The following is a 24602-nucleotide window of genomic DNA, read 5'->3' on the forward strand; positions in this document are numbered from 1 at the left end:
GTTGTTGCTCCATTTTCAAGGACATGTGAGATGATACCAAGAAAGTTTACAGGGGATATGTTGCAGTGCGATTAATGATCCAACTAACTTTTATCTATTAACCCAAGTACATTCTTCAATGACAAGATATTGGATCATGTTCAATACTAAAATCAATTTAGTTACGTTCAGAGACGAAGTCAGTCTTTAACAATAAACTACAACCTTTAGGTGATAAGTATGACTAGGTATAACTAATCCCATGTCCGACATGGAATGGTAACCGGACGAGAGTCCTTTGTTCGCCATATGGTTGAGGCGTTATCGGCTTTCCGCACCCCCGAGATAAATAGGTAAATCCTTGTGTGACCAAGCCACCTTGTTTTTATTTACATCCAATTTAGATATGAAATTCTATATTATGTGAATGTACATCGCTATAATGACTACAAGACAATATGCAAAACCCATCTATTTCCTGCAAATGGATAGCCAATTTATATAACTACACTTATATACATACAAGAAGCCCAAGTCCTCTCTAATGAGATCAAATATGCAAAAACCCAATGTAGTTTCCACAGAGATATTGTCTATATCAGGGGTTCTCGACCTTTTTTTTGTCAAGTACCCCCCAAGTTACGAAACAATCAAGGCGAACCCCCGGTAATCAGACACCGAACTAAGTTGTGATATACTGATATATTGACTAACAATTTGTTGCAACACCAATTTAATGACTATATGTAACTAAATTAAATCGCCTTGTTGATATTATTGCTTTTATCATCTGCCTAACTGATGAATTATTAAAATCTCTTCCAGGTTGCAATAAGCATAATCACAATGCTCGCAGCACACTGTATTTAGAGATTTCACAGTTTGTATACGAAGCCTTGAAATTCACATTGTTGCGTCACAATCACAACAACAGAGAAAATCTACAATTCAATTGGCGTCTAGTTTCAATGGGCTCGCATTTTCCCATGGTAGTAATAAAGGATATTAAAAAAGAGCAACATACAAAAACTCGACTGTCATCCAAGTACCCATGGGGTTCGCGAACCCCTGGTCTATATAGTCGCGTGATAGAGTTAAGCATAAGTCGTCATCTTGTGGTTGTTAACACAATCGCTTGGACAAGGAGCCATATTTAAAGTCGTATTACGCTGGTGGTTTGCCATATCATAGTTAAGCTCGACTTTCCTCTTCCAAGGTAATTAAAAAACCAAATCCTAAATAACCTTTCATAGTCAGCACAAAAACAATATTTTTGAAATGATTTTATTTACATGTACATAATAGTGTAGTCTGGAATAAATAAAAAGTTAATAATACTGCAGTTTTAGTAAAAATGTGAACACTTTTCATCAAATTCATAAAAATTTGTTAAATAATGCTGGGTGTTAATTTTTATGAAATTTAAGACCCAAAAAAGTGTCTTTTCGAATACAGCTCGGAAGTAAACATTGAAGTTTGATATATGGTTGATTGAAGTAATCGCCGCTCCTTTCTATCTGACTGACTAAGTGTTATAGAACCCGTGTAAAAATGAGTGCAAGACAGAATAGCTTATAGCAGGGGGGGGGGGGGGCAAGGTTTTTTTGGATCATCAAAATTTGGTTATAGTTTGGTTGTGACAGCATCGCGCGAGCCAGTACCCAGTACCCAACGGGCCGAATTTGGCCCGCGGGTCGTAGTCTGCCCATGTCAGGGCTATAGTAACTCTTGCTCCTATGATTTGTCATAGCGTATTAGTTTCACCCGATTTTGCAACAGAAACCAAAAAACACATCTATGTGAAATTGTTTGATAGTCAACATTATTTGTCATCCTAATGTGACATTTTAGCAATTAATATATTCTTCAATGGGCCTTTACACTGAGATTCTCAATACGGTCAGGGTCGGTTAATAATTAGAAAGTGCTTGGCATTATACTTTAAGCAAGCATGTACAAAACAACATAAATATAGCAAATGTATTCCAGAGATTCCTTTTCTGAATACGGCAATCCATGCCTTAAAATCCTATTTAATTATTCTGTCACTTTGAAGATTTTTCTTCTTCATATTTCTTATGTTCTTATTCCATGAAAAGAAATTAGAAAAATGAGGGATGCCAGATATTAAAAGCCATGATCCCCTCTTCTAATCCCGAGAGGTTCATCATTGAGTTCAACACTGCCAATCGAGATTGATCTCTCCATTCTTTCAATCCTAAACGAAAAGATAGAGGAATTATTATTTATCTTGAGACCACCAAGGGTATACAAAATAATTTGAATGGTGGGCATCAGAAAGATGGGAAAATGAAACTTCTTTCCACAGTTGTCTAGCTTGTGAAATACGACATCTTAAAAAGCTAATAGGTGCATGTAGTCTTTATTAGTATCATGTTTTCAGCAAAGCCTACTTGAATTTAACAGTATTAACTGTTTTTGGTTATCTAAATGTTTCCACAAATTTAAGGCAGTTCCTCAAGAGGGTCCATGGCACTGATGAGGTTTGGTCCCGATGTTTTATGTCAATCAGTATCTAACAATCTTCAGACTCTTTTAATAACTTCAGATTGACAAATATGTTCAATTTGAATTTCTGTTTCATCACCCCAAAAATATTCACAGCGACCTCACAGCTCAATGGCCGCCTGTTCGTGAAAGCAAGTGTGTGCAACCCTGAGTACAGGAGGGCCAGATAGAAATAACTGGGTGAAACCACGGGCAGCACCCTTTATTTAACATAGGCCTTCTGGTAGTTGCAGGCACAAAAATGTTGGTTATTGATCTTTGTGGTGTGCATGTGTACATGTGTAGTTAGTTCTGTGCGTCATATGCATAGGTAAATTGGACTCTGGTATAAGCTCCCCAAGGCAAAGGGATTGGAATTACTTGCATGTACCAAAATAAATTAAAATAAAAACTCGTTTTACGGGCCGCATGTCATTCAAAATTGGCACTTCTCCGCAAGTTGCATAAATTTTCCTTGAGAGTCGCATTTGTCCCGGGGCAGCAGGTTGCACACCCCTGGGTTAAAGTGATAGATACAACTATTTTGACTTTACTGGTTAAAGAAAAATCTTGAGTTCAAATCCATGCCCACCACCTTGCTTAGGGTGAAGGGAATAGAGAAGGCAATGCTGAACCAGATGGATTCAAGTGCTTTTGGTCACTCTGACATAAAACAAAACAACAACAAATGCACAAATAAAATGCAGGAGACTTGGAGGACGAGTATACCTAAGCACAAAGTTGAAAAACGTATGCGCCCATCCACAAAAACTGCCAATGAACACAAAATAATGAACATACACATACTAAATCTGGCAATAACTCAAAACAATGAAAACCTCATCAAACTGTGAAGGTGTAAAATAACAGAAGTTAAACTTACTTTCTTGTAAGAGTCTGTATCACGCTCACTAGATCATTGAGTGTGCCTTGCATCTCACTCTGTTTTCTAAGATAAGTGCTGCAAGTACACACTGCCTCGTTTGATGGATCTTCAGTTGTAACCTGAAAAAGTGAAAATGATTAAAGTGAATAGCTAGCGGCAGTGATAACCTCTCCCCCCCCCCTCCCCCCTGAATTTTCAAACACCCCTCTTAATTTTCAGACATGACACCATACTTGAATTCTTGACATAGCTAAAAATGTATTCGAATATTAAGAAAAAGGCTCATATGCCGGTGAAAAGGATCAGTTAATTACATAACACATTTTTATAAGTTACAAATAGTTTTATCACTAATAACAAAATATCTAACACCCTTTAAATTTGGAAACACCCAGTGGTAGGATTCAGCCGGTTCGCACCGGTTCTATAGAACCGTCTCACGAAATTTTATGAGAACAGCGAACCGGTTAGCATTACTGGTTACTGCCAATGTTCTGTTTGTAACAGAACCGGCTGAAAAATATGACTTTTGTGAAGGAACCGGCTGACAAAAAATTTGAATCACATCACTGGAAACACCCCCCCTAAAATAAAAAGCTGGGAAACATACTGGCTGGTGGAAGTTTTATTCTGGACTGTGTTAGAAATGCTTGTTACACATCTTGAGTTTGAATTCGCTTGCCCATCACCTCGCCCGGGTGTAATAAATTGAGTAGGTAATGTCTAAGTGTAAAAACTCAAGTTCCTCCCAAAAATTGTAGTTTCTTACATATCGTTATATATGAGTAGATGCCTTGTCCAGAGCAAGTAGTAAACAAGAATATCGGTCAGAGACCGAAGATTTATCGATTGAAAGTTGGGGGACCCCCAAAACAGCGCTCTTACTCCATAGTGACACCTTGTGTCCCATCACTAATTAATTAATAACTCGCTAATTATACGACATAATTCGCCCAAAATCAATAGGCTTCTGGTCCGAGATATGATGAATGCACATGCAAAATCTGGAGCAGATTCAATCTCCGATTAAAATCGATAAGTAATAAGTTTCTCGCAACATATACGGTCTGAGATGCTTTTGTAAACATTGAGATATAATTGGAATCGGGGCTGTATTTTCAACCCCTCGCTGAGTTGGGAATCAGAATTTCATTCCAGACTTATAATGATGGTATTCAAAAACCTCCAAATACAAATATAACTAAATCGTGAACCAATTGTTATTCTGAATGGCCTAGAAACAAACGACGTTTGCAAGCAATGTGATAGTATTTAGGTTAAAGCAGTATGCTATGAAAATCGTTTTGGCAACTATTCCAACTCATTCTCATGCTCACAGTAAACAGCATACAAATCTTTAAGTTGGATATATATTCGAGTTTACTGAGCAACAGTCATAATTTTTGTCAGCTCAGAGTTGGAGTTGCTTTATGAATTCAGGGTGCCAGATTTCAAATTGCACAGAATCCACTGCTCTGCATGCAACTATTCTATCTTTTCATGTATAGTTAAGATCTCAGGTCCTTAATTTAAGCACTTTTATTAAAAATCTTCTCGTTTTATAAAATAAATCATAATAATTATAATTTTTCAATTAAATTATAAATAAATTGTAACATACCGTTCCTTCCACAGGCTCACTGACAATATGATATCCATAGTTGGCAACAACAGTTACATTGTACTGGGTTGATGGTTGAAGATCTTGAACTCTGAAAAATAAGGTTGTGATTCAAACTTTAGGATTTCATATTTATCATGAATGAAAGCCGATAAAGTGGCCTAATCATATGGCGTACCACCAGGGGCATAGTCAGACATTTTCGAAGAGGGGGGGGGGGTTCTGAAATTTCTATTTGCCAAGTTAGATCGAAACAACTAGCGGGTCTGACCGAACGCCGGAAAATGTGTGTTTTCGTGAGTTTTGAAGGTCTGATAGGCGTTTCAAGCTACGAAAATTTGCAATGTGAGAAACAGAATAATGCTTTTATTTTTTTTACATTTCAAAAGGGGGGAGGGACCCCCAAAACCACCCCCTGGCTACACCCCTGCATACCACGGTGTCTTGTATGGTTACCAATCCATGTTTGACAGTTAATTTATTTTCAGATACATAGACTTAACTGAAACCGTAACCACTCAGCGGTTACGTAATTACCCTACGACTGCAAGAGCATAGAATAATCCACATTTTATATATCCCCTATGAGGTCGGAACTCAAGAAGTATGTGCACCAAGATGGCACACATCCTGAACATAGTATGTGTACCAGGTCAGGGTTGCTCAAGTTGTGCTTCATCTTGGTACGAAAACTTGTGGAGCGCCGAATTATCAACCCAATGCGACCCCAACCTACCCAGTAAACAACTAAATTAAAATTAGCAGCACATGGATATGTCTATTCAAATGGCATTATTCCTAATAGTCTTGCACTATGTCACCATTGCACAAAAAATTTCAATAGAACTAAATTGCACCAAATGACAATATCCTTACCTTAAATCTAGCACTTCACCGCTTGGAATCTCAGTCTCGAAAACCATTTCCCCAAATGTTGGGACATAGGTGACTGTGTAGCCTATTGGTTCAGCATTATACTCAGGAAAACCCCAATGCAAGATAAATTGGATGTCAGTTACATTGGTGCCGTATGGAGTGCCCGGTGGAGGAGCCAAAGTTATGGCTTCTGTAGTTGCAATGGCAGACTCAGAGTCTGGGTAAACATATTGGATTGTAATATCGTAGATCGTTGCCGGCTTTACATTTCTGAAAAACAATTGCAAATTTTTTTATGCTCAAATTTTTTTGAGAAGCACTTACAAACTGGCCGAGCTTTGTAATCAATGAATACTGATTCCAAAACACAAAGAGAGAGAGAGAGACAAGGGCAGTATTTAGGTGAATGCTACTTCAATAACCACTCAATATAGCCGTTTTAATTCTTTCACTGAAGTTAATGCATAATGATCCACCAACACAAAGACATGAAGAAAGGAGAATGCAATTTCAAACAGGGTCAGAATTACAGACATCTAATAAGGTCTAATAGAAACTAAAAAAGCATGATCGTTCTAAACCACTGGTTCTCAACCAGTGGGCTGGGCTATGGCCCACTGCTGGCCCATAGAGACATTTTAAAGTGGGCCACGTTTGTGTCATTACAGTCAAATTTTTATTGTAGTAGCAATGAATGATGCTGTCGCTTTTTATTCTAATTATTAAGGTGAAAGTATTTATTTTTGCAAACAGAGTCTCGTTTTTTTTGTAGTTTTTTCCTTGCATGAGAAAGTTAGCGGGCCACCAAATTTTTATGCAACGAAAGTGGGCCATGAAAAAAAAAGATTGAGAACCACTGTTCTAAACATATATGTCCAGAGTAGGGCATGAATATATTCACCTGATAACATAAGTATTTACATCGGGTGTTAAATACTCAACTACAGTCTCAGTCGGTATTCCATCAATTTCTCCAGATGATTCGTCTTCTGACTGAGGAGTGTAAGTCAATTTTTGGCTGCTGATATCTGGGTGAGCAGATTTTGTCCATTTCACTGTGATATTGTTATAACTGATGTCAATCACCTGTAGACAAAATTTTGATGACTAATTTAGGGCTGATCATCTTGTCTTAAAACCAAAGCTTCGTGGGTTAGAATAGCAATTGAAATGTTGGACCCAACTTTGTGGGCATCGAATAATCATGAGGGGGATAATTATGTGCAAGAGGATTGCTGGATTTTTCTACACCAGGTGACTTCGCTTAGTGGTGTGGCGCATCGTGCTAAGCGCTAGGAATACGTTTGCCGCACCTTTGATTACCCTGCGTGTGTTCGTAGGTTTGTATCCCATGGAGGGATAGTTATGTGCAAAAGGATTGCTGGATTCCTCACCGCCGCAGGGTGGTTCACACTGGTCAGTTACGGCTTCTTCCACCATCAAGTCTATGCTTCCGAAAACAAATAACAGGCTAACCAATCCCATACCCGACATGGATAACCGGACGAGAGGCCATGCTTCACCATATGATTAAGTCATCTTATCGGCTTGCCTCTGCCCCGAATAAATTTTTAGAACTGGATTCTTCGCCACTATAGGGTGGTAACTGTTGCTCTGTTACAGCATACTCCACCATCAAGTCCAAGTACATCCGAAACAAATAACTGCTAACTAATCCCATACCCAACAAGAACTGGTAACCGGACGAAAGGACGTGGTCCACCATATGCTCTAGTGCAGGGGTTCCCAAACTTTATTGGCCGCGGGCCAAATTCAGAATCGGAAAGATGTTCGCGGGCCGGAAGAATGTAGCGCCCAAAAATTGGTTCACTTTCATTTTGACATTTTTTTGAAACATGTTTGTTTGACTCATAATGGCGCTTAATGTTGTATTCCTTCACAACTGGAATACTTCGTTGGCAAAGAAGACAAATCTCTAAAGTTTGATACTTTTCAATGGAGAAATACGAACACTGCCATTTAGCCAAGAAACGTTAGTTTTCTGAATCTAGTTTTCGTTTGATCTCTGTCATCTTTAAGCTTTCCTATATGGCTGATACTTAAATTACTGCCCTTTGTAATCCTAACACCGGCACCTATAATTGATATACTGGTATAATTGAATTGTTACGATAAACACGTGCTTGAACTCTGATAATGACATAAATTAGCGTTATCTAGATCGCAAAAAGGTAGAAATAAAATCTGTTGAACAATATTTCACGTAAGCTCGGCGGGCCATTTTAAATCGTTTCGCGGGCCGTATTTGGCCCGCGGGCCGCGGTTTGGGAACCCCTGCTCTAGTGGGTCATGAAAAGATGTAGAAAGCTTTGATTAATTATACTGGTTATTAGGATCGGTGGCAACTCAATACGTAAATCTTCAAAAAACAAAAGAAATTACGGTAAATTGAATTTAAATTCTAATCTGTGAAAGTTTCCTTTTTACGATCTTTTCAAAGGAACAAAAATTTGCTACACAATGAATGACCATGTGGCTTTTTCACACATAGCAGTTTTGTACACTGTACAGCACTTCTTACCGTGTTTCCCCAAAATTTAGATTTTAATAAAGTTAAATGGGTCGCCATAAGCTGTGGTAATAAATAGTGGGTCCCAACTCTAAAAAGTTTGGGAACCACTGCTCTAAATGTCTTATCATCTTTTCCTCCTGGAGATAAAAAAAATTCCCATCCTATTTAGACTTACCTCAATCTTTATAACATCGGGGTATGTTATCTCAGAATCTGTGGCAGGAGGGGATTCAACTTCTCCTACTAAAGCTCGAATTTCTCCGTCATATTTTGTGGCAGGATTCAGGGAAGTAAAAGTAAAGCTGTAAGAGGAAGTCAGGTTGAAGGTCAAATTAACGTTGCTGTTGCTGTGGAATCATAGTTTGGAGTCAAATTCATTTTTATAGTTTTTGGAAACCAATGGCTTAATTTTAAAAACCAGGATATTATCGCCTCGTTTTTTCGAATCACATGAAATTTGCATATTTACATGGTCGTGGCCAATACGTAAATGTGGGTATTTCGTGTCCATATATATTTGGGCGCTCCTGTAGTATGTGAACCAAGATGGCAAACACCGCAGCTTATGGGACATAATTTTATTCCAATTTCCTTATTTTAGTTCTATTACGAGTTCGGGGACTATCCAAGTGACTCCCGTAGTATTTGTACCTGAAATTATGGCCTAACCCTAACCTGGTACACATACTACGTTCTTGTGTCCGCCATCTTGGTTCACATACTACATGATTGTGAGTTTCCCACTCTGTAGGACTACTCGATTCTAGGATCCTCACCGCTGTAGAGTGATTCATGTAACTGCTGGCTGTTTACGTCTTCCTCTACAATCAAGTCCATGCATCTGACACAAATAACTGGCTAACTAATCTCATACCCTAAATCAGTGATTCTCAACTGGTACGCGAGCAGTTTGAATTATTGCAACAATTAACTTTTGAGTTGGCTAAAATATGGCGACAACGGGTTTATAGCGCTAGCAGCAGTTCTTGTCTTGAGACCGCCCTCGCCTGCTGCTGCCCTCCTAAAACAAAACGAGACGATGGACAAAGCCTTTCAGCCCTGACGGCAATCAACGCAAATTCTCTCGTGATTTTGCACGCAATTAATACGTTGTTACTCCATAAAATAAATACATTGAAACTTGCACGAAGATCTACAATAGATGTAGTGCCACATAAAATACTACCATAGCGCGTTTCTTGTGCCATTGTTCCCCATCACAAAAAAGGTTTTGTCGGTGGTACGCGGCCAGAGTAAAAAGAACAAAAGTGATACGAGGCCAGTAAAAGGCTGAGAACCGCTGCCCTAAATAGACTGGAAACCTAATGGGATGGCATGGTACGTAATATGATCAAACCATTCTATCGGCTTTCCCCTACTCTGGAATAGATGTGATCTATCCTATTCTAGGATTCCGAAAATGATGAAGAATTTCAATAACCTTGTTTCAGATCCAGGAAGCTTCTTTTTATGAATGGTTCCAAGTTTTTCAGATCTCAGCACAAGAATATAACCCGTTACTTCATCAATATTTGGTGGTGGGTCCCAGGTTGCCAGAATTGTATGAACTGTAGGCTGAAATTAGATCAAATTTGAAAAGTTAAGAATTTTTATTATATACATTCTACTAAATAGTACAAAAAAAATCACAATATAAATTCAACTGTTCTCAAGTTATGGGTTTCTTCAGCATCCCAGTCCATACATCTGACTCAAGAGTTGGTGTATCATGCTAAGCCTTGCCACACAATTTCCATTGCACCCCAGATTATCCTGCGAAGTTTCACAGATTCAAATTCTGGAAGGTGAGGAGGGTGATAATGTGGGAGAGTATTGCTGTCCGTTGTAGCGTCGTTCACATAACCACTGGTCAGTTAGGGCTTCCTCCACCATTAAGTCTGTAATGGGCCGGTAACGGGAGATGGCGCAGTTCATCATATTACTAGGCTGTATTTATCGCCTTTCCTTTCCCCACAACTCTATTTGCACTCTTCCTAATTGAGGGTGTATGACCTTCCTTTTTTGTGAACTTGAACTTTAACAAAGACACTGTTGTACCAGATATGATAAAAAAAATTAAATTGATCACAAATCAATTAGATTGACATTTTGAATCCTTGAATTCAGGAATAATTTAGGACAGACTGACCTGCCTGCCAGACTGACCAGACTGCCAAGAAATGAAACTAAAAACAGAAGTAACATTGGAAAAACAAGTTAACTTACATTTGAAAGGTCAAAGTTTGCTGGAGCATCAACAGGCAAGACAGATTCAATTATGGCTGGTTTGCTCTTCATTCCCCTGTAGAAGAAAAATATTAGAAGACAAATAAAAAACTGTATCTCATTTTTCATGACATCTACACTACAAACAAAGCTGGAGGCAAACAGTGTAGGCAACTAATAATTCCAATACATAAGGAGCTTATCTTGGGTGTTTCTTATGATTAGGACAAAGATCTATATTGAAATCCGATATTAATAGGTAAACTTTCAAGTCCGGGTTTCTCAAACTGACTGTTCAAGAGGTCAAGTCATTTTCATGCGGTATTTCATCACATTTACACTACAAAAAGCTGTAAACAACCTCCGATACAAAAGAGCTCATCTTGGGTATTCCACATGATTAGCACAAAGATCTAATCCGTCATTGAAAATCAATAAGGTTTCTTAAACTGGGCTCGGTCGATCACGTGGTAAACGGAGCGCTTCTCTTAGGCGTTCGCAGTCAGTTGTGTCCACAATCAGTACTTTAATTTAAAGTTTATCAACCAGAATTTTTTCAATTTTATGACTATAATACATTTGTTTCACTTTTTTCGTTTGTAGGTTTTTTATTATTAAACATGGTGCGAAAAATAACCGATGAAAACAAGTTAAAGCATTACTATTTATTATTGTAAGTGCAATGTTAATAAATTTTGGCATCGGTTATGGCTTCCTCCACCATTAAGTCCATTCTTCTGAAACAAAATAACGGGCTAACTTAATCATATGGCGAATCATGACCTCTCGTCCGGTTATCAGTCCATGTCGGTTATGGGAACAGTTAGCCTGTTATTTGTTTTCGGAAGCATGGACTTGATAATGGAGGAAGCCGTAACCGGCCAGCGGTTACGAGAACCACCTTAAAGTGGCGAGGAGTCCATCCATCCTCTTGCACATAGCTATCCATCATGGTATTCGAACCCGCGAACGCACTCAGGGTAATTAGAGTTGCGGTGGCGAGCAGATTCGAAACCGCCGAGCAACCATTAATGTTGTACAGATGTGACCAACAGTTAGCTAGCAAAGTCAACTTACCCAAAGCATGTTGTGATGTGAACTTTATATCTTGTGCCAGGTTTCAAATCCTTACAAGTCACAGATGTTGCTTCTCTATCTACCTGAAATAAGATACCGAGATCATTTGACTTTTTTTTAAAAAATTTGACTTTTGAATCACCATAATACCCAGCATAGATTTCAGTATACTGGGAATATGCATAAGATAAGATGGTTTATTCTGAAGCCATGATGAGATACAGGACATAAATTTTGTCACCCAACCCTGAAATGGAGTTTGAACATGAGACATAAAAGTACATCACGGGTGGGGCATAGTGGAATATGATGGGGGAAAATAAGTACTTTGGCTTTGAACGACTGTAATAACCATCCTGTTTTTACCATACTACAAATACGCACGACACATGCAGCATGTGAATATATAATTGAGAACTATGTTTCAAGGTCAAAGAGGAAAAAGTAAGAGTTGGACATGTGGCTATTCCGTGTTAGACCTAATTTAGGGTGTTGTAGCCCAATAATCAGTATATTTTATTCGTGTCTCCCTTCGCTATGAAATGCAATTCTTCTCAAGTCTAACTAATCCTTACCCTACATGGACTGGTAACCGGACGAGAGGCCATGGTTCGTCTTATTATTAAGCTGTCTTATCGGCTTTCCTGTCTCCGGGATAAATATGTGAATCCTATTCTTATTCAATTCTACACTGTATATGTGCTTTTAGCATTGGTGAAAAATAAATTACTGATTGATTAATATTTGAATAACCGCTGAGCTCGAATTTTCAAACTCTCTCTCAAGTCGGAGTAAAAAATTTGAATTCTCTGATTTTTGAAGTTTAAGCCCCAACTTGATAGCCCTGTTATTAATTTCTTACCCTCATTACAGGTACTGATTCAGGATCAGTGCCATAAGGCACACATTTCGCTTCAAAATATTCATATCCTCCTTCCGGGGGGTCGAAGGTCACAGTGAGGCTTGTTGGATCAGAATCTGCCACTACTAAGTTCACTGGAGGAGCAGGTTCTGGGTTGAAAATTTAGTATTTTTATTTCAAACGAGAAAAGAAAATAACATGTCTAAATATTATGGTGTATGAAATGGGTTTATAAAATAATATGAACCCTTCACTTCAAAGAAGGCCTGAACAAGAAACAATTGGCGCATTGTACTAAGCATTAGAAATACACTTGCCATTGTACCTCTGATTACCCTGCACTCTTTCCTTGGATAAATATGTAAATTCTACATGGCAAGCACTGGAAAGCATCTGCTAAGCACGAACGAACAAACCGTCCCGCCAAAAACTCACTTGTGGCTCCGGTAGTGCTGCCTGGTGGACTCTCAATTATGTTTCCTTCATCATCAACCTGGATTATGACTTCAACTTCGTAGAATGTTCCTGGTTTCAAAGATTCAAACACTTTTTCAGCAACTGCCCCATCTGTTATTATTTTTTCCTGTAATGTGAAGTATATATGATTGTAACGTCTTAGAGCAATGAAGTTGACTAGGGGCCAAAATTAGAAAGGGATAGATATTTGCGGGCCAGGAGAAGATAGCGCCAACCGTGGGTCGATGCCGGTATAGGTGCATATAATTAAGATACTGGTACAGGGAGTCCTCAACTTACGACGTTGTTCCTTCCGTTCTTGAGAAGCGGTGTAACCCGAATTTCAGTGTAAATCGAAACATTATACTGTACAGTACATAAATCACTTTATACATATCGTACTGTATTGTAAAGTATGGTAGAGTAATAAAATGTACAAATAATGCAAAAAGTACGATGTAAATGACGAAAACCAATGAGCCCAAAGCACTGATTTTCTTTATCACAATGATCCAGTTTAAAGGCTTAGAAATTACAGTACAGTATTATCTTTTGTATTTTTATGGAGTGCGTTCGTAACTTCATAACAGTGTAAGTTGCGACCGTCGTAACCCGAGGACTCCCTGTATAGTTGAATTGTTACGAATATACATACATGTGCTTTAAACTGTGATAATGATGTAACAATTGGCGGTATCTAGAACACAAAATTAAAAAAAAAAGTGCTAAACTATTTCACTTAAGTTCGGCGGGCCATATTAAATCATTGCGCGAGTCGTAATTGGCCCGTAGGCCGCAGTTTGGAAACCACTGTCTTGGAGACTTTTTGCTATACTGGGATAAATACAACAATTCTTTGTTATCATTTTAAAATAAAAAATTTCACAATGTATTGAGCCACATTATCAACAACATAATTTAAACATGACATGCTGTCATAAGATCTATTAGAAAAAAAGGGATCCTCATATACTCACTGGTGTTTCTGTATCTCCGACTTCTTTAATACTGATAACATAATTGTCTGCATCGACATTGTCCACCCAGGCTGAGTTGAGACTTGAAGTTGTCGGGTCAGAAATTGTGACCACTGGAGGGTCAAGTGCACCTAAAAATAACGAAATGATTGTAACATGTTTAGACTGAAAACTGTAACTGATGAAAATATTGTGCTACTAGCAACTGACATGTTCAGGGACTTTTACCCAAACTTCCATTATTTTACCTAAAGTAAATGGATCACTTCCTGGAGGGCTTTCAAATCTCTCTCCTTCTTCTATCACAACTCCTACGACAACAACTTCGTATTCTGTGTCATGTGTGAGACCTTCAAGTATGGTCTTGTTCACAGATCCATCAAATACTGAAGTCTGAAAATATATGGAGAAATATTTTATATACTTTGCTTACCTGCTGACTGAACTCCTGATATTGTCTGGTGACCAGAAAAAAGGCTGTTGTTTGCCATATGATTAAGCTATGTGATTAAGCTATATTATCGCCTTTCCTCTCCTCAAAACTATTATGAAAATCCTATACTAAATATATATTTATGAATGAAGACTTACTTTAACTATATCTGGGCTTCCAACAGGATGATACCTCAACTCCCAAGTATTTGCTGGCATTCCTATTTCTCCCCATTTTACCGTTGCAGTGGTGTATGTTCTTCCAGTTGCCATTACTGGTGGAGCGTGTAGAGATTCTGCAGAAATGAGATCGGATGATTGAAAATGTTTTAGGAGATGAAACTATTCTGAGAAGAGCATAGATATTTATAGATGTTATATCGTCTTATAAACTTTATTGTACAAGCAGTTTTGTATACCTCACCCTTACCCCAGTTACCACACCCACCCACCCCCTTCCCTTGCACAACTGTCTGTATGAGATGCATGCCGAACATTTGTGGTTTAGACCAGTATGGTCTATCCGCCTTCAATGCTGATAATTGTCAAATCTTTTATATTGCTTTTACGAGGCAAATAAACATACACACATAACTACTATAAATGGGGTGCAGAAACTCGATAAAGAACGATAAAGTCTTCACAACAATGCAGGGAGGGGAGAGGTCACTGAGCTTAGTTATGAAAGGAACCATTCAAGTGGCAATGAAGCTGTAAGCCACATGTCTTTGCCAAAATTTCAATTACTCGGAGTTGTTATCAAATTTTTGAAATGGAATTAAAATAACATGAACATTGTTACTGCTACTAATCCAATTACTTACTTGTAGTATCTGTATCTGAGCCAGGTTCGCTAGTGAATTTCTTGTCATCATCAAAATCCACGGCCACAACTTCGACCTCATATTCTACTCCTGGTTCAAGTCCAGTTAACTTTGTTGAAATATCTTCAGTTTCGATGTGCTGTCAATAGAAAGTAGAATTATGTAAGTAAATAATATGTAAGATAAAAAACAAAGATAGATAATATTTTCAATTTCATCAACCTGCGGGATGTAATAAATATGCAATCAAGGCACACAAAGAAGCAAACATCAATTCTTTTGTCGATAAGTAGATATACATTTACGGCATAGATCAGAGAAAAGTTGTGGACGTGGAACAACTAATTGGTCAACTATTTCAATAATTGATTTTGATTTAGGTAAGTGGATATATATCGTACTGCAAGCTCTCATTCTGTTACCAGTCTGAATTTGATATGGGAATGATTAACCAGCTATTAGATTCCCATTCATTTTCTTGATGGCGAAGGTAGTAGTATACGACCAGCGGTTACATAAACCACTGCCAGACAATGACAAGTCAAGTAACTTCCTCATAACAAATTGTCTCCTCTAGCGATTAGCTTATTAAGCTCAGGAAATCAGTATCACAATACTAATTACTAAGCATGGGTTTGCCCTAAAATAGTTGTTAGAGCAGGGCTAATGGGCTGTTGTAGATTCCAACATCAACATGTCTATGCATTGTTGATTTCAGTTGGCTCATTACTATACTCATACTGAACTGATAATAAGATGAGCAGCGTTTGTTTTCGACATGATTAGGCCGTTTTCTTTACTTTCCTCTCTCCTTAATTAATAAACATTTAAATCTTATTCTATATCAACTTTACCTTTTTATTTTCTGGATCATTCTTTGGACAATATGACACCTTAAATAACAGCGGTGTGTATTCAGAGATGGTCCACATAACATCGGCAGTTGCCAGTCCAGTGCTGGTGATGTCTACAACTGGGGCCGGAATGTGCTCTGAAAAATTTTTGATTTGTAAAAGATTGTTTTTGTCCCTAAAACGCTGATTCGTTAGTTTCATTCACTATAAACAAGGCTGTATAGCAGCTTACACTTACTATATACAAGGACCTACTATTCTTAGAAGAGTAACAAGCTTTTCAAATTGCCATCGCCTTACCTATTTATTACACTCTGGTGAGGTGGTGGCAGTGGCATGTCTAGAGGGGGGCCGCCCCGGGCAACACATTATAGGGGTGAGTTTGTTGCTTAGTTTGATGATTTAAATAAAAATATTACAAACATTTTACTCTTACCGGTACTTTGCCTTTAATTTATTTATTCTCATGTATAACAACATCTATATTTTTTTTCCCAAATTATTTTTGAAGTTAGATGTAAGAGGCATCATTATCAGAAACTCGACCCGGCAGCAGAAAATATTGACGCGCCACTGGGTGGTGGGCATGAGATTTGAATCACAGATGTACAGATGGCAGAAGAGTACTTGATAGGAACTGATTCCATAATTTCTATTAGAATACAGCTCTGCAGCTCCCACATACAGTTGCAGAAATAATCTGATCTTCTAAAACACTAGCCCAACGATACTCTCGTAGTGTGTGTACCAGGTTAGGGTTAGGCCATAATTTTATTATATCATTTATCCAGGTCACACTTACTTGTCTTTCCTTCAGTTACGCCTTCTGGACTTTCAAATTCCCTTCCTCCCTCGGTAATGTAACCTCTGACTGTGACAGTATACTCCTTCCCTGGTGTACAATCATAGAACTTGGCTGTTGATTCAGATCCGTCCACTTCAACATACTGAAAGTAAAAGCAATGTTCAAATAAACAGAAAGGCAAATAAGATAAAATTTCCGAATATATCTTGCGGGACAAGAAAGCCCATAAGACTGTTTAATCATATGGCAAACCATGCCTCTTGTACAGCTACCAATCTAAGTAGTTGTAAGGTATGGGATTAGTTAGCCGGTTATTGGTTTATAAGCATGAACTTGATGGTGGAGGAAGGCCCGACTAATCAGCGGTTACGTGAACCACCTTGCAGCAGTGACGAGCCCAGCAATCCTCTTGCACATAATTATTCCCCTACTGGATTTGAACCTTTCAACATACACGCAGGATAATTATAGGTGTGGCGAGCATATTCCTAACGCTCAGCACGATGCACCACAACGCCAAGCCATTGCGATTCATTCTTATTGTGAAATATGAAATTTAGTTTTGTTTTAGATAAGTGCTTCTTAAACTTAGCCATAATAGGGCACAGAGTCGTTATCTGGGACCACTAGGACTTCTGCGAAGAATTCATTAATTGAAGGTAAATTTGTTTGCCGTGATTTGCTTAATTATTTGGCCGCAAATTCAATTACGGTATTCTTTTGCTTCCGATTTTTTGTTTGATAAAAATCCATAAAAACAAACAAACTGGGTTTTCTTTATTGAAGAGCATGAGGTGGTGAGAGCCTTTGAATGGGGGCCGTGGTACAAATCATAAAAGTTTGAAAAATTAAAATACCTTAGTTTCGCCAGTTTCCACGTCCACAAGTGTTAGTTCATAGCGATCGGCAGGCATTCCTATACCGGTGAATTCAACATCTACAGTTGACAGAGTTGTGTCAGTGACTCGAATATTGGGTTTGATAAGAGATTCTGTAGATTCAATGATTCAAGTTAGTATATTAGATATTATAAGTTAAGCAAGTAGCTCAAGTGAGCATGTTAAATTCTCTGCAAACAAATCTTTCACTAGTGGTTCTCAACCTTTTTACTTTTGTGGGCTATTTTAGTTGCAAAAAAATTTTGTGGCCCTTTTTTAGGGAAAAACTGCAAGAAAAAACAAAATCTTCTGCAAGAATGGACACCTTCACTTTAATATTCAGAATAAAAATTACCACCCAGCAGCAGAAAACAGCACCATCAATCATTGGTACTAAAATCAAAATTAACTCTAGTGACACAAATAATACCGTGGGGCCCGTGTCAAATGTTACCGTGACCCAGCAGTGAGCCATATCCCGCTGGTGTTTTAGAGCAATGATTCTCAAACATTTATGATATTTGTCCCCTTTTCAAGAACCCTCAAAACTTGTGGTCACCTGCTCCTCCCTATAAATACCTAGTTTTACTTATAACGTTTTATTCACTTATAGGATATGATTTACATATTTATTCCGGAGAGCGGAAAGCCGACAAGACGACCTAATCATATGGCGAACCATGGCCTCTCATCTAGTTACCAGTTCATGTTGGTATGGGATTAGTTAGCCAGTTATTTTTTCTCTGAAGCATGGACTTGATGGCGGGAAAGGCCGTAACCAACCAGCGGTTACGTGAACCACCCTATGGCAAAAAGGAGTTCAGCAATCCACTTGCACATAACCATTATTTCACAGGTTTAATATTAAAAGGTCAAAATGAAAGCAAAAAGAACAAATGCATTACAGTAAATGAATTTCATTTGATCTCATTGAATGGGTTATATAGCTGTACTAAAAATCAATTTTGCTGTCGAATACAGTAGCCCTTTATTTGAAACCCTATATTTCTTTTTATTCCAAACCTGCTGCGTATTTGGCAGCCCAATATGCAGCCCCTCTACAGAGGAGGCCATTCAAGTGTTGATTGGAACCATATATCCATCCCTATTCTAAGCCTGTTAGGCCTCTATACATCTTAAATGTTTATTGGGACCTTACATTCACTTACTAACCTACTGTCTACATGGCAACCCAACAGCCCTCTGCAACACAAAAGTCCATTCAAATGACTATATATAGGGTTTCCATTTAAAGTCTTGAAATTTTTTTTCAATTGCAAAGGAAATTTAACGATACCATATATTGTTTTGGTCCTCACAGATGTATTAAAGAAGTAAAAATACTTAAACGATTACTGATTAAAAAACAACAAACCTGGTTAAAATATATTGCGAACTGACTTCATAACAAAATTGAAATTGTAAAGGGACTTTATGGACACCCTGTATATGAAGGACTATATAGCCATCCATACACATAACTATTTCCTAGATAAATTTACTTGTGGTTTCTGTATCCCGGCCGGGCCCACCAGCGAGTTTTCCATACATTGGTGTGACGACTCCTTCATACAGCTGACCTGGTTCCAGACCTTCAAGCAGAGGTGCCTCTGTGGTGTCTGCGTCTGTAGTGATCGTGAAGGTTCTATTCTATAAAAGGGAAAAATTAAAAAAATTATTCAAAAATATCTTAGTTGTGGTCTGTGTTGTGGTGACTGAGTCTCTGAGGTCAGAGAGGCATACTTTTATTGGACTCATCGTGCTAAGCGCTTGGAATACGCTCGCCACCGCATCTCTGATTACTCTGCGTGGGTTCGCAGGTTAGAATCTCATGTGGAATAGTTATGTGCGAGAGGATTGCTGGCCTCCTCGCCACCGTAGGATGGTTCACGTAAACGCTGGTCGGTTACGGCTTCCTCCACCATCAAGTCCATGCTTCCGAAAACAAATAACTAACTAATCCCAAATCCCACGGACAAAAGGCCGTGGTTCGCCATATGGCCATCTTATCGACTTTCCTCTCTCTCAGGATAAATATGAAAATCCAATCCTATCCTACTATTTCTAATACATTCTGAGAAAATATATTTGAACATGGAATACTTTCTAAAGTGGGGGAAAGATCATTTGGAAAATTACAAAAATCACTATAAATTCATGTTGATCACATTTAAAACAACATAAATTTAATCGTCATTGGTATTTTGTAAAGGTTGAGATTTCGTACCATTATTCTCCTTGTCTGAGGGGGACAGACAGAGTGGGAATTTTAAATTTGGAGACTCACTCATCTCTGAGCAAAGCTACATGCACTCACTCAGTAGTAATTAAATATAAAAATACACCATCTTGATAAGGATCAAGCCATACCTGTTCTGGAGAAGTTATTGTCAAGACGTATTGAGACAATAAATCCCCACCAGCCGGCTCCCATTTGGCTTGCATTGTAGTCAAGGTCGGGTTGAATAAATCAAGTGTTGTTTCACCCAGGAACACTGAAAACATAGAGCAAAGAAAGGTAGTTAGTTTCATGTAACCCCAACTGTTACATACAGAAACACTTGAAATCCTATTTTTGAAGTTTTATCACATTTTTCCTCTGAACAGAGCTCTGGGCAAGCCACTATTAGTACTGTATTATATGGACCAACTTTATTTCCATTTTTTCTCAAAACACATTGTGCGCCTGAAAAGGGGATATGCCTGATGCCTGATCATGTAGTGCTTTATTGCCCATACTGAAAACCAGAACCGGTGTTGCTTTAAAAACTGTTGCGTCTTATAGCCCGGTACTTATGTATGAATAAAAACTCAATCTAAGCAATTTAGTAACAGTGTGCCTTGTGGTTCGTGAAATGTGGTACATATGGAGCTACAATAATAGTGATAACCAAAACCATTGATCAAATTGAATATTTAGTTTTTTAATTTCCAAAACATTTCCAAGTTTTTACTCTGAACAAGCAGTAGCTAATCAGTAGTGATTGACTATGTTTGAAAAACCACAACAAGTGCTCACACAATATTTATACCCTGGGTTTAGAGTAAGGATATAGGTAGCAATGGGGAAAAAGAAAGGCAATCAGGAGGCAGAGCATGGGTTGGAATAGACATGAAACTTCAGGAGGCAAATATTTAAAGTAAGCGATAGTTTGAGTAAGCACATTTAGTTTTTTTTGCAAATTTTTTTTTTGACCAACAGCACTGGGTCCAATTACTGCACTTTTATAGTGAGAGGATTGGATGCAAGTCTTTAAATCTGAGCCATGGATCTTTGGAATCTCAAGTCGAGTCTCAGTTCAAGCAAGTTTTACAGTTTGAAAAGAGTCGGTGTTGCCGAAACAACATCAACACTATGACACGAAACTTACATCCTGCCTTTAAGCTTTGTTATTTTAAAAAACCAACTGGGATCTAATAAAAAACTGGAATCTCAACATCAACAATATCCACAACATTATTCAGTGTGGTAAAATTGAATATATTGAGATTTCTTTGCAGTTTTAAAGACTTGCCCAGAGTTTCTTTGCCATTTAGTCGGGCCAAGCCATGTAACTTAGATAACTCGAGTCACTGCAAGTTGAAGAAAATGAATCGAGTCCAATTCAAGATTAGTCAATGGCTTCAAATATTTATATATTATTATATTGTCCTTAGCTGATATTATATTTGTGACATGTCACTCAACAGTGTCTTAGATTAGCACATGTATCTTGTCTCTGATATAGGCTAATGTTAGGGTTAGGCCATAATTTCATTCCAATTTTTCTCATTTTAGTTCTATTACGGATTCGAGACTGTCTGTGTTAGCCAGGTGAATATTCCTTGTCCATAGGCTCCCGTCCCTTTACACAACTTGATGCAAAGTAGGCAAATGAAATAAGTTACCGCCATATAGGTACACACACTTCTGGAGTGCCAAAAATTGCATATATTGGGTATCCCTAATACTGCTGTGAGCAATACTTACAAGTAGTATTCTGTGCTTTTATCGTTTCAGATTTCAAACCATCTGCTGTATAAGCTGTGACTGATACTAGATATTCTGTTCCAGGCTCAAGTCCTTCCAAAACTATTGCTCGTTCTGAATAATTTTGAATAAAAAATTTAGATTGAAAATATCCTATCAAAGACCATGCATAAAGATGCATCTGTAATGAATAGGACCGGGATAGGATGAGATTTACACTTTTTCCATCCAGGGGAGAGGAAAGCCGATGAGACGGCTCAACCATATGGCAAAGCACAGCCTCTCATTCGACAACCTGTTCATGACAGGTATGTGATTAACCAGTACTTTTTTCAGATGCATGGACATTAATGTGGAAGAGTAACCATCCAGTGCCAATGTGAAACACCCTACAGCGTCGAGGAGTCCAGCAATTGCCTAGCACAGGGTTTTCCAAACCGATGTCCGCGGACCTCTGGGGCCCCACAACGATATGAAAAGAGTGGAGGCTTGCCGTATAGTTGGATCTGCGAGTTTTCTTGTCAAATTGCTTCGAGAATCGATAAATTTTGCAATGAAAGCAACATCATGCATCACATCAATGTCGTTTGTATCGTTGTGTCATGAATGGAACACTATCTTATCTCGTTGATGTTGTACAGAAATTGATACAGAATAGGATGGGGGGTCCTTCAAAACTACGATTCACAAATAGGGGTCCAGAGCCCAAATAGTTTGGGGAGCTCTGCTCTATGGCCATTCAAAATATCATAGGAACTAAATAAATTGTTAAATTAGGTGTTTGCTTTTTTAGAAAGTCGTTCAGTTCCTATAGGGGTACGCGGGGGAATACCTGTTAGTCACCCCTATTGCTAACTGATTGGCATATCTACAGAGAAGGAATATTAACCACCAGTCTGCATATATGACAACTTGTTGGAAGAGTCCATTCAAATAGCATTTGGGGGGGTATCCATCTTTATTTCTACTCTGCTGTCAAAGCGAAAACCGATTAGCTCTCTATAAAGTAGGGTGTAGGACATTCAAACATATATTGTGACCATATATACATCCTTCTTATTCCTAATGGTTTATATGGTAATCTATTAGTCCTCCCAATGTAGTACCAGCAATCATTCAAAAAGATATTAGGTTCACTTACTAAATTCTTAATACTTTTAATTAAGACTTGAACCAGGTAGAAACTAAATCTCATTTGTTTGATAAAATAAATTCCATACAATCAAAGAGGAATTAACTTATTAAATCATACACACCATTAACAGTGACCTCAATGGCTTCACCCTCGTCGCCTGCTTTTTTATATCTCACTAAGTAATGGTCGATCATATCTTCCAATTCCGGTGACACTAAAGACCATGTAGCTCTCATGGTTGTGTGTGTTATATCAGTGAGAGTCAGTGATTCCAAGTTAGAAGGTGCGATTGCTGAAAAAAAAATGATCACAATTAAAACAAAAATATATGATATAACTATCAGTAGAGGTTTCGAGAGACTAACAATCCTTTCTCAATGCTTTTGCGCTAATGGACCCATATGCGTATAATGCAAAGATGCTGTGGCAGCAATAAAAATAGCATATAGATATATCTAAACTAGGATATTTTAAACTTATACCTGGGAAGAGAAAAACGGATAAGCCTACGAGACATAGAAAATGTTTAAAATGTTATAATTATAATTTAGGGTGGGGTGGTTCACGTTACCGCTGGTCGGTTACGGCTTCCTCCGCCATCAAGTCCATGCTTCCGAAAAAAAAATATAACTGGCTAACTAATCCCATACCCGACCTGGACTGGTAACCGGACGAGAGGCCATGGTTCGCCATTTGATTAAGCCGACATATCGGCTTTCCTCTCCCCCGGGATAAATATGTGAATCCTATCCTATCCCGGTGGAGTGGGATGGCGACGGCTTCATTATAGCTAACAATGGAATCTCGGCCGACTGGCTGGGTTTTTATATCAATCAATCAATCAATCAATCATATCGCGTTTTATTAACCATTCCCGTAAAGCACAACAAAATGAAAGAAAAAAAGATCACAAAAAATGTGTCTACATTCATGCCTTTGTATCGAATGTACAGGATAACCGCAAAGTGACCATTTGGTCTACTTGTCAGCGGTAACAAACTTATGGCTACAAAATTCACACAGCGCGAAACGTTTTTATGCGACAGAGAGATACGGACATATTTTATGTAAGTGCAGTGTACCAATGCTCATAAGGCGGAGCGCTATCTTTTGGCCGACTGGTGGGATATGGGAATAAATAAGATAATTTCATCCTTTCGAAGTGCAAGGGACCTGCGCATTCGCTTTTAACACGGGACCGGGCAAGAAATGGATAACTCATATAGGTTATGAACGTAAGTACTTGAGCGCCGGTATAAATTACAATTGTTACGTCATTGTTGACTTATTGGTAATTACTCATCGATCTCGATCGGTAAGTATGTTGATAGGCATTTGTCTGTCTGTTTGTCTCTTAGACACTTTCGCATGTTACGCGATATCTCACAAAGCGAGGTTGAATCTCCTCCAATTTTACATGTGCATTCATCATATCTCGGACCTGAAAACTGTTGATTTTGGATGAACTATGGCGTATAATTAGCGAGATATCAATTAATTAGTGACGGTACACGCGGTGTCGCTATTGAGTCAGAGCGAAGGATACACGCCACTAGATCGATAAGTCGGCGGTCTCAGATCTCTATCTCGTTTGTAATTGTTATGTGAATAAACAAGGTAATCAATGCTCATGGAAACATCCGTAGACTACTGGATTTGAGGGGCGCTTTGGGTTAGGAAACTTTATGCATATCGTTAGAGTT

General features: G+C 38.3%; 1 protein-coding gene across 2 annotated transcripts in view; it reads right to left on the reverse strand.

The window, feature by feature from the left end:
• Positions 1–1247: 1247 nt before the first annotated feature.
• LOC120345619 (collagen alpha-1(XII) chain-like) overlaps positions 1248–24602 on the reverse strand; it is a 50587-nt gene continuing 27232 nt past the window's right edge. For both annotated transcript variants that reach the window (XM_078115354.1, XM_078115353.1), the window contains 22 exons: positions 23021–23191; positions 21765–21878; positions 20165–20289; positions 19297–19444; positions 17774–17907; positions 16914–17058; positions 16112–16248; positions 15258–15396; positions 14593–14729; positions 14250–14394; positions 14002–14132; positions 13004–13151; positions 12569–12717; positions 11707–11789; positions 10630–10705; positions 9845–9978; positions 8579–8705; positions 6772–6956; positions 5871–6140; positions 4995–5085; positions 3371–3492; positions 1248–2197 (listed from right to left, as the gene is read on the reverse strand). In XM_078115354.1, the coding sequence (XP_077971480.1) occupies positions 2107–2197; positions 3371–3492; positions 4995–5085; positions 5871–6140; positions 6772–6956; positions 8579–8705; positions 9845–9978; positions 10630–10705; positions 11707–11789; positions 12569–12717; positions 13004–13151; positions 14002–14132; positions 14250–14394; positions 14593–14729; positions 15258–15396; positions 16112–16248; positions 16914–17058; positions 17774–17907; positions 19297–19444; positions 20165–20289; positions 21765–21878; positions 23021–23191 (3002 nt within the window). In that variant the 3' untranslated portion in view covers positions 1248–2106. The remainder of the gene's footprint in view (positions 2198–3370; positions 3493–4994; positions 5086–5870; positions 6141–6771; positions 6957–8578; positions 8706–9844; positions 9979–10629; positions 10706–11706; positions 11790–12568; positions 12718–13003; positions 13152–14001; positions 14133–14249; positions 14395–14592; positions 14730–15257; positions 15397–16111; positions 16249–16913; positions 17059–17773; positions 17908–19296; positions 19445–20164; positions 20290–21764; positions 21879–23020; positions 23192–24602) is intronic.

Source organism: Styela clava, chromosome 8, assembly GCF_964204865.1.
Source record: "Styela clava chromosome 8, kaStyClav1.hap1.2, whole genome shotgun sequence".
NCBI lineage: Eukaryota > Metazoa > Chordata > Ascidiacea > Stolidobranchia > Styelidae > Styela > Styela clava.